We start from the raw sequence: 12817 nt of genomic DNA on the forward strand, positions 1-12817 counted from the left end.
ATGGATCCTCTTGCATAATGACAAGTCTATATAATAGCCAGAAACGGCTAGGTTCCATTGGATTTCTCATTGTTGGGATACAGAGGAGATACATGATATATCTAATATTGCATAGATTTGGTCATGAACTCAAAATCACCCTTAGTTGAATAGCCCTGTGTAACAGACACTAGGCCAGTATTTACTTCATACAGTACCCGAGTGTTCTGAATGCACTCAACTTAAACACATTTGAATGGGGTGGTGAAATATCTCTTGATATTTGAAGATCTTGTTTCCCGTCTCTTGCTGCCCTAGATGACGGAGAAGCTGCAGGACACAGAGAACGAGGCCATGTCTAAGATCGTGGAGCTGGAGAAACAGCTGATGCAGAGGAACAAGGACCTTGACTCCGTCCGGGTGAGACTTCACACACACGCCAAGCTCTCTATCTACTAACCTACAGTACATGGACTGGCAGAGCAGTTATCACGTTGACGCTCGTGTTTTGTTTCACTAGTATTATTATTATTCCCCTTTTTCATTCATTAATAACAACGATCACACATTTTATTCGATTAGCGCCTTTCAAAACATCACCGCGGCACTTTACATGAACGAGGTCTATACCTATTGATTGATTGTCTGACATCCCTGTTTCCTGTCCGTCCGTCCGTCCGTCCCCCGTCCCCAACAGGAAGTGTACAAGGACGCCAACACGCAGGTGCACACGCTGCGTCGGATGGTGAAGGAGAAGGACGAGGCCATCCAGCGCCAGTGCAACCTGGAGAAGAAGATCCACGAGCTGGAGAAGCAGGGCACCATCAAGATCCACAAGAAGGGGGACGGAGACATCGCCATCCTGCCCTCGCCGCCCTGCGGCACCACCCAGGTGCCTGGCATGGAGGGCGTGCCAGGCGGCTATGTGGGCAGCAACGGCACAGTCAGCCCCCTGGGATCGAACCACGTCGGGGCGGGCACCCCGGGGATGCCCACGCCACCCCCGCCCCCGCCTCCTCCCCCACCACCCCCTGCGCCTGGCACAGGTAAGTGGAACTCGGACCACAGAACAATCACAGCATTCCTTACTCACCCACAATTATATTGTGTTGAGTTGGAATGTCCAATTTCACAGTGCATGCTCTTTCATTTCATTTTCATTATTTTATTTTTTTTTATGCCCTATTTTACACACATTGATTCAGAGTGATGCAGTGGTTTACCCCAGGCTGTCTCAGCTCTGCCATTTGAGTTGTGACAACCAGAAGTAGTGCTGCTGTAGGAGAGCCAGGAGAGTGGTCTAGTCACATGAGGAGTTTGACTGAGTCTCAGTGGGAGATGGCACCTTGGCATGCTGTCATCTCAAATGCACACTTCTCTGTCTCTTATCTCTCTCTCTCTCTCTCTCTCCCCCTCTGTGTGTTTGTTCATCCTCTCCCCTCTTTCCTCCTCTCTTCTAGTGCCAAATGGGCTTCCAGCTGGCCCCTGTGCCGCTCCCCCTCCCCCTCCGCCTCCCCCTCCTCCCCCACCACCCCCACCAGGCCCGGATATGTCTGTCCCCCTGCCCCCGCCGCCACCTCCAGCAGCCCCCCCGCTGCCAGGCTGTGGATCCCCCACCGTTATCTTCAACTCTGGGTTAGCAGGTAAGGTCGTCCTGCCCGGTGAACCACCCGCATGGGAAGATGCAGTGTGGATGCAGCTTCTTTTAAGCTTTGCTAAAAGTACCGATGATGCTGTCAACAATCTGCTATTTCAATCTCCAAATTATATTTGTGAAGTGTCTTTAGAAACTTGCAAAGATCTGTATCTTGGTGTGTGATTCCCCTGTCCCCCTGTCACTCTCCGCCAGCCAGTGATTACCATCGGTGTGTCTGATGCGGGTTACTCACCACCGCTATCTCAGGCTGGCGGACTTCCTGGCTATATCAGCGCTAATCTAGACAACCCTGGATGACTCAGTGCTATTGGTGCTGCTGTTAATGGGTCATCATCGAGTCATGCCGAGTCTGATAGGGCATCATCTAGTCAGGAGGCATTCATTAGTTCTTTCCTTTAACCTATCCCTGTGTGTACACATTGCACCCTTTCTCCACTTAATACACAGACGCCCTTTGCGAGGTGACACAAGATCATTACCGGGCGATTAAGGGATAATTTGACCATGAACAAGTGACCTTTTACTATGAATAAGTGACTTGAAGACCGCCCTGAAGCATCTCTATCATACAGTAATGTCAGTCATTTATGTTGGTACGCAAACTGTTAGAGCAACCGCTATGCTGGTTTTGAGGGACTGAATGATTGGTTGTTTGTATTAAAGATGTATAGCATGTTGTATCCTGAATATCTCTCTCTCTCTCTCTCTCTCTCTTGCTCTCTCTCTCTCTCTCTCTCTCTCTCTCTCTCTCTCTCCGCTGCGCTACAATCCTTTGTTCTTAATGATTTCTCCTCGGTTCTCTTTGTCTGTCTTTATCTTTTCTGCCAACCAGAGGGACCCATCAAACTGTTCTGTAGGTTTTTTCCCTGTCATGTGGTCGTGTTCTCTCTGTGTCTCCCCTCCCAAGTGTGTTGGAAATGGTATTTTTAGTCTCTGAACTCCGACGTGTATACACACAGGACCAAGGTCCCCATACAGAGATGGCCACTTATGCCCTAGGCACTTTATGTTGACGAGTCTCTCTAGCCAAGCATGAAATTAGACTCTGTGTTGCATGCCTTCTCTTTGACTGTTTTCAAAACTACAAAGAGATGTTCTGAAGTTTTCAATGCAGTACTCTGAGGCATGAGCACACCAAAATATGAAAGTACAGTTTCAAGAGGACATGGACCCCTTGTTTTCCTCAGTGGCTACGGTTTTGTAGGCATAATTACGAATCTGAAATGGTAGTCTTTAGCCTGCCAGTATAGAAAAGCAACTATACGGAATACGTTAGACAGTATGTGTCATACTGGCGCTTAAACCGTGATCCGATACCACTGAAAATACCATTTTACCAAACTCCTGCACGGTTTCCCTGATCTATCTCAAGAATGTATGTGTTTGCGTGTGTGTTTCTGTGATGTCTGGAAGAGTGTCCGTTGTTGCATGCTGTAACACACTGACGTGCTTCTGCAGGCAGGCAGGCAGATGGTAGTGAGATAGGGGATTGTTGCGTAAGGCTTGGAATGCCGTTTTTTGCCCCACTCTCTCCCAACTCTTATCTCTGCCCCACCGGCGCCACTCTCTGTCTGCCTGTGTGCCACTCAGCCTCCTCTCACATGGCAAGACAACAGGGTACCTGAGGAGACACAGGCGGCCAGACTGGCGATACCCCTACTGGTCCTTTATGCCATCGCAATCTGCTTATTGTGCCCGGACTCCACATCCACATTGGCTGTACATAAAATTAGCACAGCCCTGCCACAGCTAGCTGCTCGGAATAGAGGAGACAGATGTTAACGTTTTCTTAGCTTCTGTTGATCCAGCTAGGGAGTCATCTCTCCATGAGTCACCCGTCACACGGATATCAGTTTGTCTAATGTCTACCCTTCTGTCACACAAGTCTGCACGGTGTGTGTTTGTGAGTGTGATTGATTGATAGATAGGTAGGTAGATAGATAGGTAGGTAGATAGATAGATAGAGTGATATAGAGACTTGCATGGGGACTAACTCTTCTGTATCCCGTGCAGCCGTGAAGATTAAGAAGCCCATCAAGACCAAGTTCCGTTTGCCAGTCTTCAACTGGGTGGCACTGAAGCCCAACCAGATCAACGGCACAGTGTTCAACGAGATTGATGACGAGAGGATACTGGAGGTAGGGACCACACACACACACACTTCACATTTCTGAGGTACACACACACACACTCACACAAACTCGGTCATACAGTACTCTATCAAAATGCCCATTCACAATGTGCTGTATTTTACAATCCCCCAGGACCTGAACGTGGATGAGTTTGAAGAGATGTTCAAGACAAAAGCCCAGGGCCCTGCCATCGACGTGACCACCAGCAAAACGAAGGTCATCCAGAAGGGCCCCAACAAGGTGGCACTGCTGGACGCCAATCGGGCCAAGAACCTGGCCATCACCCTGAGGAAAGTGGGCAAGGCCCCTGAGGAGATCTGCAAGGCCATCCAGCTGTAAGACGTGCTGCTTTTATAACAGACCTGTAATGGTCTTTCACCTTCTTGCAGTGTGTGTGCGTGTATCAGGGTTCCCACACATCCTGGAAAACAGTGAACATTCAAGACTAGTCTTCCAGGCCTGGAAAACACATGGACAATTAGAAAGAAAGAAAACAATGTCCTGGAAAGCTTTGGAGGGTCATGTAAAAAAAATCCATCATATCTATTGAATAAGCAGCTGCATCAATTAAAAACGTGTTTGGGCAAGGCTTATTTTATTGTAATTCCTTGCAGGGAATAGTTGCAGCCTTCACTGAAGCAATTCATGAGAAGGTTTCTGGTAGCCAAAGCAAAATAATCAAAAGATACCATGGTCATTTCTTCTATTCAAAAACAACAATAACAATTTCATTTTTCGCAACAGTGCCTATATGCTTACTCAATGAGGCGCATTGGAACGATTCAACAGTTGCTCGATGTGAATCTTGTGTGCGTGACACTGACTCTGCTCTCTCAAAGTCTAATGTGCACCATTGATGCATGGCACTAATTGACCCAGAATAGCAGGGTTTTTCCAGTGTTGCGGCTCAGAAGCAAAGCAATCTGCAGCTTAAAAATGCTGCTGAAAACTGTAGAATTGCGTGAAATGCGCTTACAGAAGTCCACATTTTCCTGGAAGAGGACTCCCAGACCCTCCACCCAAATTATGATCAGGAGTTTTTGCACCAATGATTCCCTGCTCTAGATTCAGCTGAAATAATGCCACTGTAGTGCTTCTTCATTGACTTTGAACGCAAGTCGATTAGTAAGTCTTGTTTAAGCGTATTAAAAGTAGTAAAGAAAGGGGAGGGGCAATATTGCTGTGTGAAAATGGGTTTCTTAATTCAGTTTACAGACTTTACAGGTTTATAGGGGCAGGAGCTGTTCCCTTAGTTGCCCTGTAGGCAAGCACCAGGGTCTTGAATAGGATGCACCCCGCTGCTGAAGGCCAGTGGAAAATGCAGAGGAGAGGTGTGACGTGACATGTTCTACACACGAGATACCTACTGAGGCTGTGGCAGCCAGATGTTGATTGTAATTGTGTGTGTAGCCGCTGAGTAATGTCTACCTGTTATTTATCGTAAAAATGTCCTGGAAAATAATTTCTTTAAAAGAGTGAGAACCCTGTTGTGGGTGGGTGTCTGGGTGTGTGTGTGTGTGTTAACTACTACCTTCTGCGCAGCTTCGACCTGCGCACGCTGTCCGTGGACTATGTGGAGTGCCTGATGCGTTTCCTGCCCACGGACCATGAGGTGAAGATCATGCGTCAGTACGAGAAGGAGCGGAAGCCCCTGGAGAGCCTGACGGACGAGGACCGCTTCATGTGGCATTTCACCAAGATCGAGCGGGTCATGCAGAAGATGACCATCATGGCCTTCGTGGGCAACTTCTGCGAGAGCGTCCAGATGCTCACGCCGGTGAGTCCCTGGGGTCCCGACCGACCGAACAGCCGTCTCTCAGAGCTGTTAGGAGTCCGGTTATGAACGATGGGAGATGAGGAGGGCTTCTCCTCGGTTTGAGATCTTCTCCTCATGTCTTGACGTTTTGTTCTGCTTTCTTCACATTTTTTTTTATTTTTTTTTTCCACAGCAACTTCATGCGGTGATCGCAGCGTCAGCGTCAATCAAATCATCACAGAAACTAAAGAAGATTCTAGAGGTACCGTTTCGTCACCGTCCTTTACATGTGTCCTCTGAACTCACTAACTGCCAAACAATTCTGGAACACTCACCTCCAAGAGTGCCAAGTGTTTTATGTGGTATTTTATCTCTGGCTACAAAACGAAGCATCACAATGTATCAAATTTGGGTGAATAAAGTCTCTATTGGCACTCTAGAGAGTGACAATGTTTTGGTCAGAGTGTGTCTGCCTTGTATGTTTGCGCTGAAGCTGATTTTTTTTATTTTCCAGATTATCTTGGCTCTGGGAAACTACATGAATAGCAGTAAAAGAGGAGCAGTATACGGTTTCAAACTCCAGAGTTTAGACTTGGTAAGACTCTCTCCGTGTTCAGGTTTAGTTGCTCTGCATAATGTTCTTCATTCAACATAATAGCCATTACGTTAACATGTCTTCTTCTTCCCCTTTTTAATCCTCACAGCTACTGGACACCAAGTCGACAGACAGGAAGATGACCTTGTTACACTACATAGCCAACGTGGTGAAGGAGAAGTACCAACATGTGTCCCTGTTCTACAATGAACTGCACTACGTAGAAAAGGCTGCAGCAGGTGGGTTGAACTAATCACTAACTAATCATAACTAGATCATATGGAAATGTGGAGGTTTGTAACCTGTCTTTTGGCTGCAGTCACTTACATTTATACAGTATTTGTAGTCACAAAGAATGGCTTATGATGTTGATAGGGTTGTATTTGGCCCTTTTTAAGCATTTAGCCCTTCATGCTGTGTGTCGTTAACAAGAGCTGTGCTGTAGGCATACTGGGATATGGCCCTCGATGGGGAGTGCCTCGCTTTGAATTGTGTGGTGTGTGTGTGTGTGTGTGTGTGTGTGTGTGTGTGTGTGTGTGTGTGTGTGTGTGTGTGTGTGTGTGTGTGTGTGTGTGTGTGTGCTTGTGTGTGTGTGTGTGTGTGTGTGTGCGCGTGTGTGTATGCGAATCCCCCAGTGTCGTTGGATAACGTTCTGCTGGACGTGAAGGAGCTTCAGAGAGGCATGGACCTGACCAAGAGGGAGTACAGCATGCACGGCCACAACACACTCCTCAAAGACTTCATCACACACAACGAGGGCAAGCTCAAGAAGCTGCAGGACGACGCCAAGATAGCACAGGTTACCTCACTAACGCGCGCGCTGTCCTCTCACTGACTTCACTTTCTTTCAAAGAAAACCTTTATTCTAGGTTTATATGGTTAATTATAAAGAAATCTTCATTGAAAAACTTTCATCTTAAAATATAATTTATAATAAATCCTCGTGTTAAAAATGCTAGGGTAATAAAACACATAGCTGTTAAATTGTGAAATGTGCTTTTTCTCACCACCAGGATGCCTTTGATGAGGCTGTGAAGTTCTTTGGGGAGAATTCCAAAACGACGCCTCCATCTGTCTTCTTCCCAGTGTTTGTGCGCTTCGTCAGGGCCTACAGGGTGAGCCTGATAATCCCTCTTGCACAACCCTGTGACTAGCCCATAGTCATAGGGTTCTGCGTGCGTGCGCGTGTGCATGAGAGCGTGAGATAGAGAGAGTCCTCTGTCTAAGTGATGTGTGTGTGTGTGTGAACGTGTGTTCTCCCTCAGCAAGCGGAGGAGGACAATGAGCATAGGAAGAGAGCAGAGCAGATGATGATGGAGAAACTTCTGGAGCAGGAGGCCATGATGGACCAGGAAAACCAGAAGGTAAGCTCTCCCATCTCCCGTCTCCCCCCCCCCCCCCCCTCGGCCTACACACTAATGATGGCAGCAGGATAACCTCCTGCGGGTGGAGCAGCTATATTAGGTACTGCAGACTCCCTGCGGTGACTCATCACATCAGCTCAGGATCAGTAGTTAAACAGTTCAAATAGACCAATTAGGACAGACACACACACACACACATGCTGTTACTGCTCCTGTTTTTATTGAGCTGTTTTTACAGATTTGTAGTATCACTCAGGCCGCTGTTTTGTGAATGGTTTGTGAAACTGAGATTTTCCGTGTGTGTGTGTGTCTCTGTCTGTCTGTCTGTCTGTCTGTCTGTCTGTCTGTCTGTCTGTCTGTCTGTATGTGTGTGATCTCCTCAGTCTCCTCTGAAGGGCAAGCGGCAGCAGCAGGAGTTGATAGCAGAGCTGAGGAAGAAGCAGGTGAAGGATAGTCGGCACGTCTACGAGGGCAAGGACGGAGCGATAGAGGACATCATCACGGGTACAGACGACCTGGCCTGGGCCCGGCTCCAGCCATGGGTTATACAGTCACACATATACACACACACACACACACACACAGGCGCACAGACACACACACACACACACACACACAAACAAACTCTCTCTCTCTGTCTCTTTCTCTCTCTCACTCCATCACGTGCGCACACACACCACACACACACACACACACCATACCACACCACACCCAGGGCGCTCTGCATGCAGGTTCTCTCCTGTGCTCCACAGGTTTCTAAACCACTAACAAGTATGTTTATCAGTGATTCAAACCGAAAGCTTAATTTAACATGAATCACAGATCCAAACATGCATTGACAATCAACAATCAAGCTAATCTAATGACATTCCGAGCCAGCTCAGATGTGTGTGTATGTGTGTATGACCATTGCTTAACTGCTTATCATTGCTAATTATAGCAGTTGTAGAAGGGCCAGGCTATGTGTAGTTCCCTAGACTAGACCCCATGTATTGATCTTTTATATGTTACTGTATGTCCCCTCCATTCCACTGTAGACCTTCAGTAAACAGAGAGGATATAATCGATCTATTGTATTCAGTGAACAGTTGAAAAAAATGTGCCTCAGAGGAATTATACAACCTTCAGTTTGTGTTCATAGTGTGATAACACGTTGAATCTCTATAACAATAAAACCCAATTCTATACTAATTGACCATACTAAGAGCCTGTCTTGTAGAGGGTTAACCTGAGTTCTCCTTAAGACCCAGTGGAATAGCCGTAGCATAGCAACCCCGAAGGCCCGTTGTAGAGTTAACCCAGTAGAGCGTGGTGATTTTAGCTGTGCTGCGTACAGTCCCGATGCTATGTACTAGGGCGTATGCTAACCTAATGCTTAATGCTAAAACCCTGTAGATTGTCTGCCTCCTTACTGTGTGTTTGTCTTGTCTTGGCTGTTGTTGTTGTTGTCTCAATGCAGTGCTGAAGACAGTGCCCTTTACCGCCCGCACAGCCAAACGAGGCTCACGGTTCTTCTGCGAGCCCGCTCACAATGAGGAGTACCATTACTAAAGCTTAGAGATTTACTCTCTCTCTCTGAAAGGTTGCTAGAATACACTGCTCTCTTCCTTTCTTTCTTTCTTTCTCTCTCTCTCTCATTCTCTCCCTTTCTCCATACACTCTGTGTCCCTTCCTCTCTCACTCCTCTAACTCTCTCACTCTGTGGGTGTGTCTTCGTCTGCTCTGGCCCGTCATGTCCTTTGGGCCAGGCATCTGGGGTGTGGCCGTATCACTCTCCCGAGCATGAGGAGGGCGTGTCCTGTTGGACGTGGGGGGGGGGGGGGGGGTTCACTCACTGATATCACCTCTCTATCCCATTGCATGAAGTGTGTCATCTGTTTTTGTACTCATTCATGAGTGTGTATTATCAACCCCACAGCAAATCATAATGTCACAGGAGGTGTTTTCAACAGTCTCTCAGGACTGGTGTCTTCTCCGGTTACAATTCGACCATATCTCACTGTCTGCACTCCCAGTAATAGTATAGTATGATATAACATTGTACTGTAGGGAAAGCGCCATCTGCTGGCGAAACAGCCAAGATGCAGTTTAAACCTTTGGTCAACTGACTCACTGGCCATCCATATACGTGCTTGCTGTCCATCCCTCAGGAAATAGATTATTACATCACGATGCATATTGTAATCACTATTACCACTAGCAGTAGTTTGAGTATGAGTAGTTCGGCTCCAGCTTTAGTAGATCTGATTTTAGTAGTAATTATTACCAGCAATATCTTAGCACTAGTCGGTGAGTTATACTTCGTTTTGAAATGACTGTGGCATTATACTTTGCTTGTGTGTTCATCTGTATCCATGACAACTGAGTGTTCATCATGTGTTACTGCTGTTGCTGGGGTACTCTTGCATGCCAACGGCTTCATCCAGCTCCTTACCCACAGTGCACCCTGTTCCCAGCTCCCCTGACCCTGTGCTTGGCTCAAACTCCTGTGATATGGATACAGTTCGCATCACATGACTTTCTGTGGTCTGTCTGGCTGGCTGTCTGGTTAAGGGTCACCTTGCTAACATGTTGCATGAACCATGCAGTCATATTCTCTGTCAATTGCTCTCTTTTTCTTCAATGTCACATCATTCTTAATGTGTGCCTCTAATATACAGCCAGGTACATAACCTGAATTGTTCTTCAGCAATTGAATTAAAAACACGTAGTGTTTTACGTACTTTCCCATAATTGCAATGCAATTCACAATCTACTGGATCAGTATGTACCTGGCTGCATGCATGCTTTATTCTATTTGGTCAGCATTCCATTGGACCTCTCTCTGGTCTGTTGAACAACCTTTTTGTTTAGTTGGTAATTTTTTCTAAAATCTTCATGCAAAGTTTGATATTGGCTCTATTCTTTCAATGCTGGTAGTCACTCTGCAAAGCAGCCTGGTTTTTGAGACACAGAAAAACAGAAAAACGCTTGAATTCGCTCTCCCCTTTTTGCCTGCAGTGTCAGTTAACAGCCTCTAGCTCTGCCCCTCCTAACGCCCTGCCCTGCCCTGGCCCTCCGCCCCGCCCACACCCCACTATGCCCGCTTTGCCCGCTCAGCGCCCCCCCCCCACGCAAGGCCAGACTGTGAAACACTGGAGTGACCTGTCCTTCCTCCCGGTCACCTCTGCTTTTTTTAACCTCCATTTTGTCTTCTTTTCATCCAGCCCTAAAGAAGAATAATATTACTAAATTTCCCAATGTCCACTCGAGGGTAAGGAATTCCTCCAATAGCACCCCTGTGGTGGTGGATGTGTCCCAAACCTGGCAAGCATCTCTTTTTTACCTCCCTTTACTACCGAGGGCTTACCATGCCTGTTTCCCCCCCACCCCCCTCCTTTCTCTTCATCCTCTATTTCCTAATACAGTCATAGAAATATTGCATGGCTAATGATAATAGAATGCACTTTGAATATGCCTCAGTCAAGTGTACTGTATGGACAATCATTTCTGAAGAGATATTTCCCCTTTTTTATCAGCTCTTTGTGAAACATGGGTATATGCTGCATTTTAGTATGGATAACGTACCTCCCAATGACAAGTCTTCTAAAAGGGCAGCCATCCATAGCAGAGGGGCTAGCTGGTAAATGTTAAACAACTGCAAATCAATCGGGTCTTTCTTTGGCCTGTTTTTGTCTTTGCACCCAGACAAAACTGAGGTGGAGTTTTTTCTCTCTGTTGAACTCAAGCTGCTTTGTCTGACTGGCTGCCAACTTCACTGAGCCTCAGGGCTCGTCAAAGTGCCCTGGCAACATGACTGACAGCTCTTTTTATCCCCCCCTCCTCCTTCCCTCCCTCCACCCATCCCAGATCTTCGAAATCAGCCTTACAGGCGAGCCGACGCGGTGAGAAGGAGTGTCAGGAGACGCTTTGATGATCAGAACCTGCGGCCGGCCAACAACGCGGAAGTGATCATGTGATGATGACGAGGGAACAGTGCATGTGCTAGGGGGGGGAGGGGGTGAGGAAGAGGGGTGAGGTGAGGTGAGGGGAGGGGAGCGGAGCGGAGCAGCCTCTCTGAACTGAAGGCCTGGGGATGAGGAAGGACTGATGGACTGAAGGAGAAAGGTCTGAAAAGGTCAGCTAATAGGGAACCTTAGACAAGCCAAGTGCCTGAACCTAACTTTTATGTGATCAGATGTTCTGTCTGTCTGTCTGTCTGTCTGTCTGTCTGTCTGTCTGTCTGTCTGTCTGTGTCTGATTTGTTTTTATTTCTTATGACTTCAAGCAATACAACTTGACCAGGCTTTAATCGTATTTTCCTTCGATGTGTAAAAACTGGACACAGACGTCTGTAGCAGGGATCCTAGGGAGGGACAGTTCCTTGGAAAGTGTAGAATGTAACAGACGCGGTTCCTTAGCTGTTGAAAGTCCGCCGCAGGTGATGAATATGAACAGTTCCGGCGTATCTTATTACATTCCGGTGCTATCACCTTTCATTCCTCTCGGAATAGGATAGGGTGTCTGACCAGCACTTTTTAGTTGTTTTAACTTTTCCATTCACACTAAAGGGCTTATGAATTTCTTAAATGGGGGATATATATATATATATATATATATATATATATATATATATATATATGAGGTTAGGATAAAGCAGTCATCCAAAAGTAATTTTCTCAATGAAAGTACTTAATTAAGTATGAGGTAGACTTGTGTACACCACAGTTATGACCACGATTAGAGAAATCATATCAAAGATAGTGCATGAACAGAGAGAGTATGGAGGGGTGACTCTCAAGAGGAGGTCAGGCTAATGTGAAATGTATAGCTAGGCCCCTACCCTAATACTACGGTATTAACATCTCATTCACACAGTGTTATCATGGTTAGTGGACCAAGCCGTAGACAAGCTGTATGTAGAACTAGATTGTCTGCTCAAGTAGACCTCAAGTGCCATTCACATGCAATGCTATAGCAGTCGGTTTTTGGGCTTTGGGAGAAAGAGTATCTTGTAAGCGTAATGGTAAAGATGCTAAAAAAAAAAAAAGACTTTCTGACTTCAAGGAACAGCAGGTACACTTCCTGTCAAGTGTAGAGGCTGCATGAAAGGCACTTTAGGATACTTGAGGAGCTTGACATGAAAACTGGATTCCAAGTTTGTTTGTTTTTAAACTCTGAAAACTGCTATTGGCAAATGAATCTAGGCAGCGGTGTCTACTCACTCCTTATTGTAAGTTTAATGTATAGTATTTAACCACTGAAAACTGTCCACTCAGTTTTGATCATGTGACCCACTGAAGTGAGTGCCAGTTGTTTTTTTTGACAGTATCTAGTCATATTAAAAACGGCGAA

The 12817-nt window shown here is 46.4% G+C and overlaps 1 protein-coding gene across 4 annotated transcripts in view; it reads left to right on the forward strand.

Annotated features, from left to right (window-relative positions):
• fmnl2a (formin-like 2a) overlaps nucleotides 1-11467 on the forward strand; it is a 49410-nt gene extending 37943 nt beyond the window's left edge. The window contains exons 13-27 of one of the 4 annotated variants that reach the window (XM_083682395.1): nucleotides 298-399; nucleotides 677-1025; nucleotides 1440-1622; nucleotides 3650-3774; nucleotides 3901-4103; nucleotides 5311-5545; nucleotides 5718-5786; nucleotides 6039-6119; nucleotides 6229-6358; nucleotides 6755-6918; nucleotides 7133-7234; nucleotides 7385-7483; nucleotides 7867-7987; nucleotides 8943-9065; nucleotides 11333-11467. In XM_083682395.1, coding sequence (XP_083538521.1) covers nucleotides 298-399; nucleotides 677-1025; nucleotides 1440-1622; nucleotides 3650-3774; nucleotides 3901-4103; nucleotides 5311-5545; nucleotides 5718-5786; nucleotides 6039-6119; nucleotides 6229-6358; nucleotides 6755-6918; nucleotides 7133-7234; nucleotides 7385-7483; nucleotides 7867-7987; nucleotides 8943-9034 — 2055 coding nt within the window. In that variant the 3' untranslated portion in view covers nucleotides 9035-9065; nucleotides 11333-11467. Of the gene's footprint in view, nucleotides 1-297; nucleotides 400-676; nucleotides 1026-1439; nucleotides 1623-3649; nucleotides 3775-3900; nucleotides 4104-5310; nucleotides 5546-5717; nucleotides 5787-6038; nucleotides 6120-6228; nucleotides 6359-6754; nucleotides 6919-7132; nucleotides 7235-7384; nucleotides 7484-7866; nucleotides 7988-8942; nucleotides 9066-10689; nucleotides 10790-11332 lie in introns of those variants that run through there. The other 3 variants (XM_083682394.1, XM_083682396.1, XM_083682393.1) reach the window with 3 other exon arrangements.
• Nucleotides 11468-12817: the final 1350 nt, after the last annotated feature.

The sequence above is a fragment of the Argentina silus genome, assembly GCF_951799395.1.
Source record: "Argentina silus genome assembly, chromosome: 12".
Classification (NCBI taxonomy): Eukaryota; Metazoa; Chordata; class Actinopteri; order Argentiniformes; family Argentinidae; genus Argentina; species Argentina silus.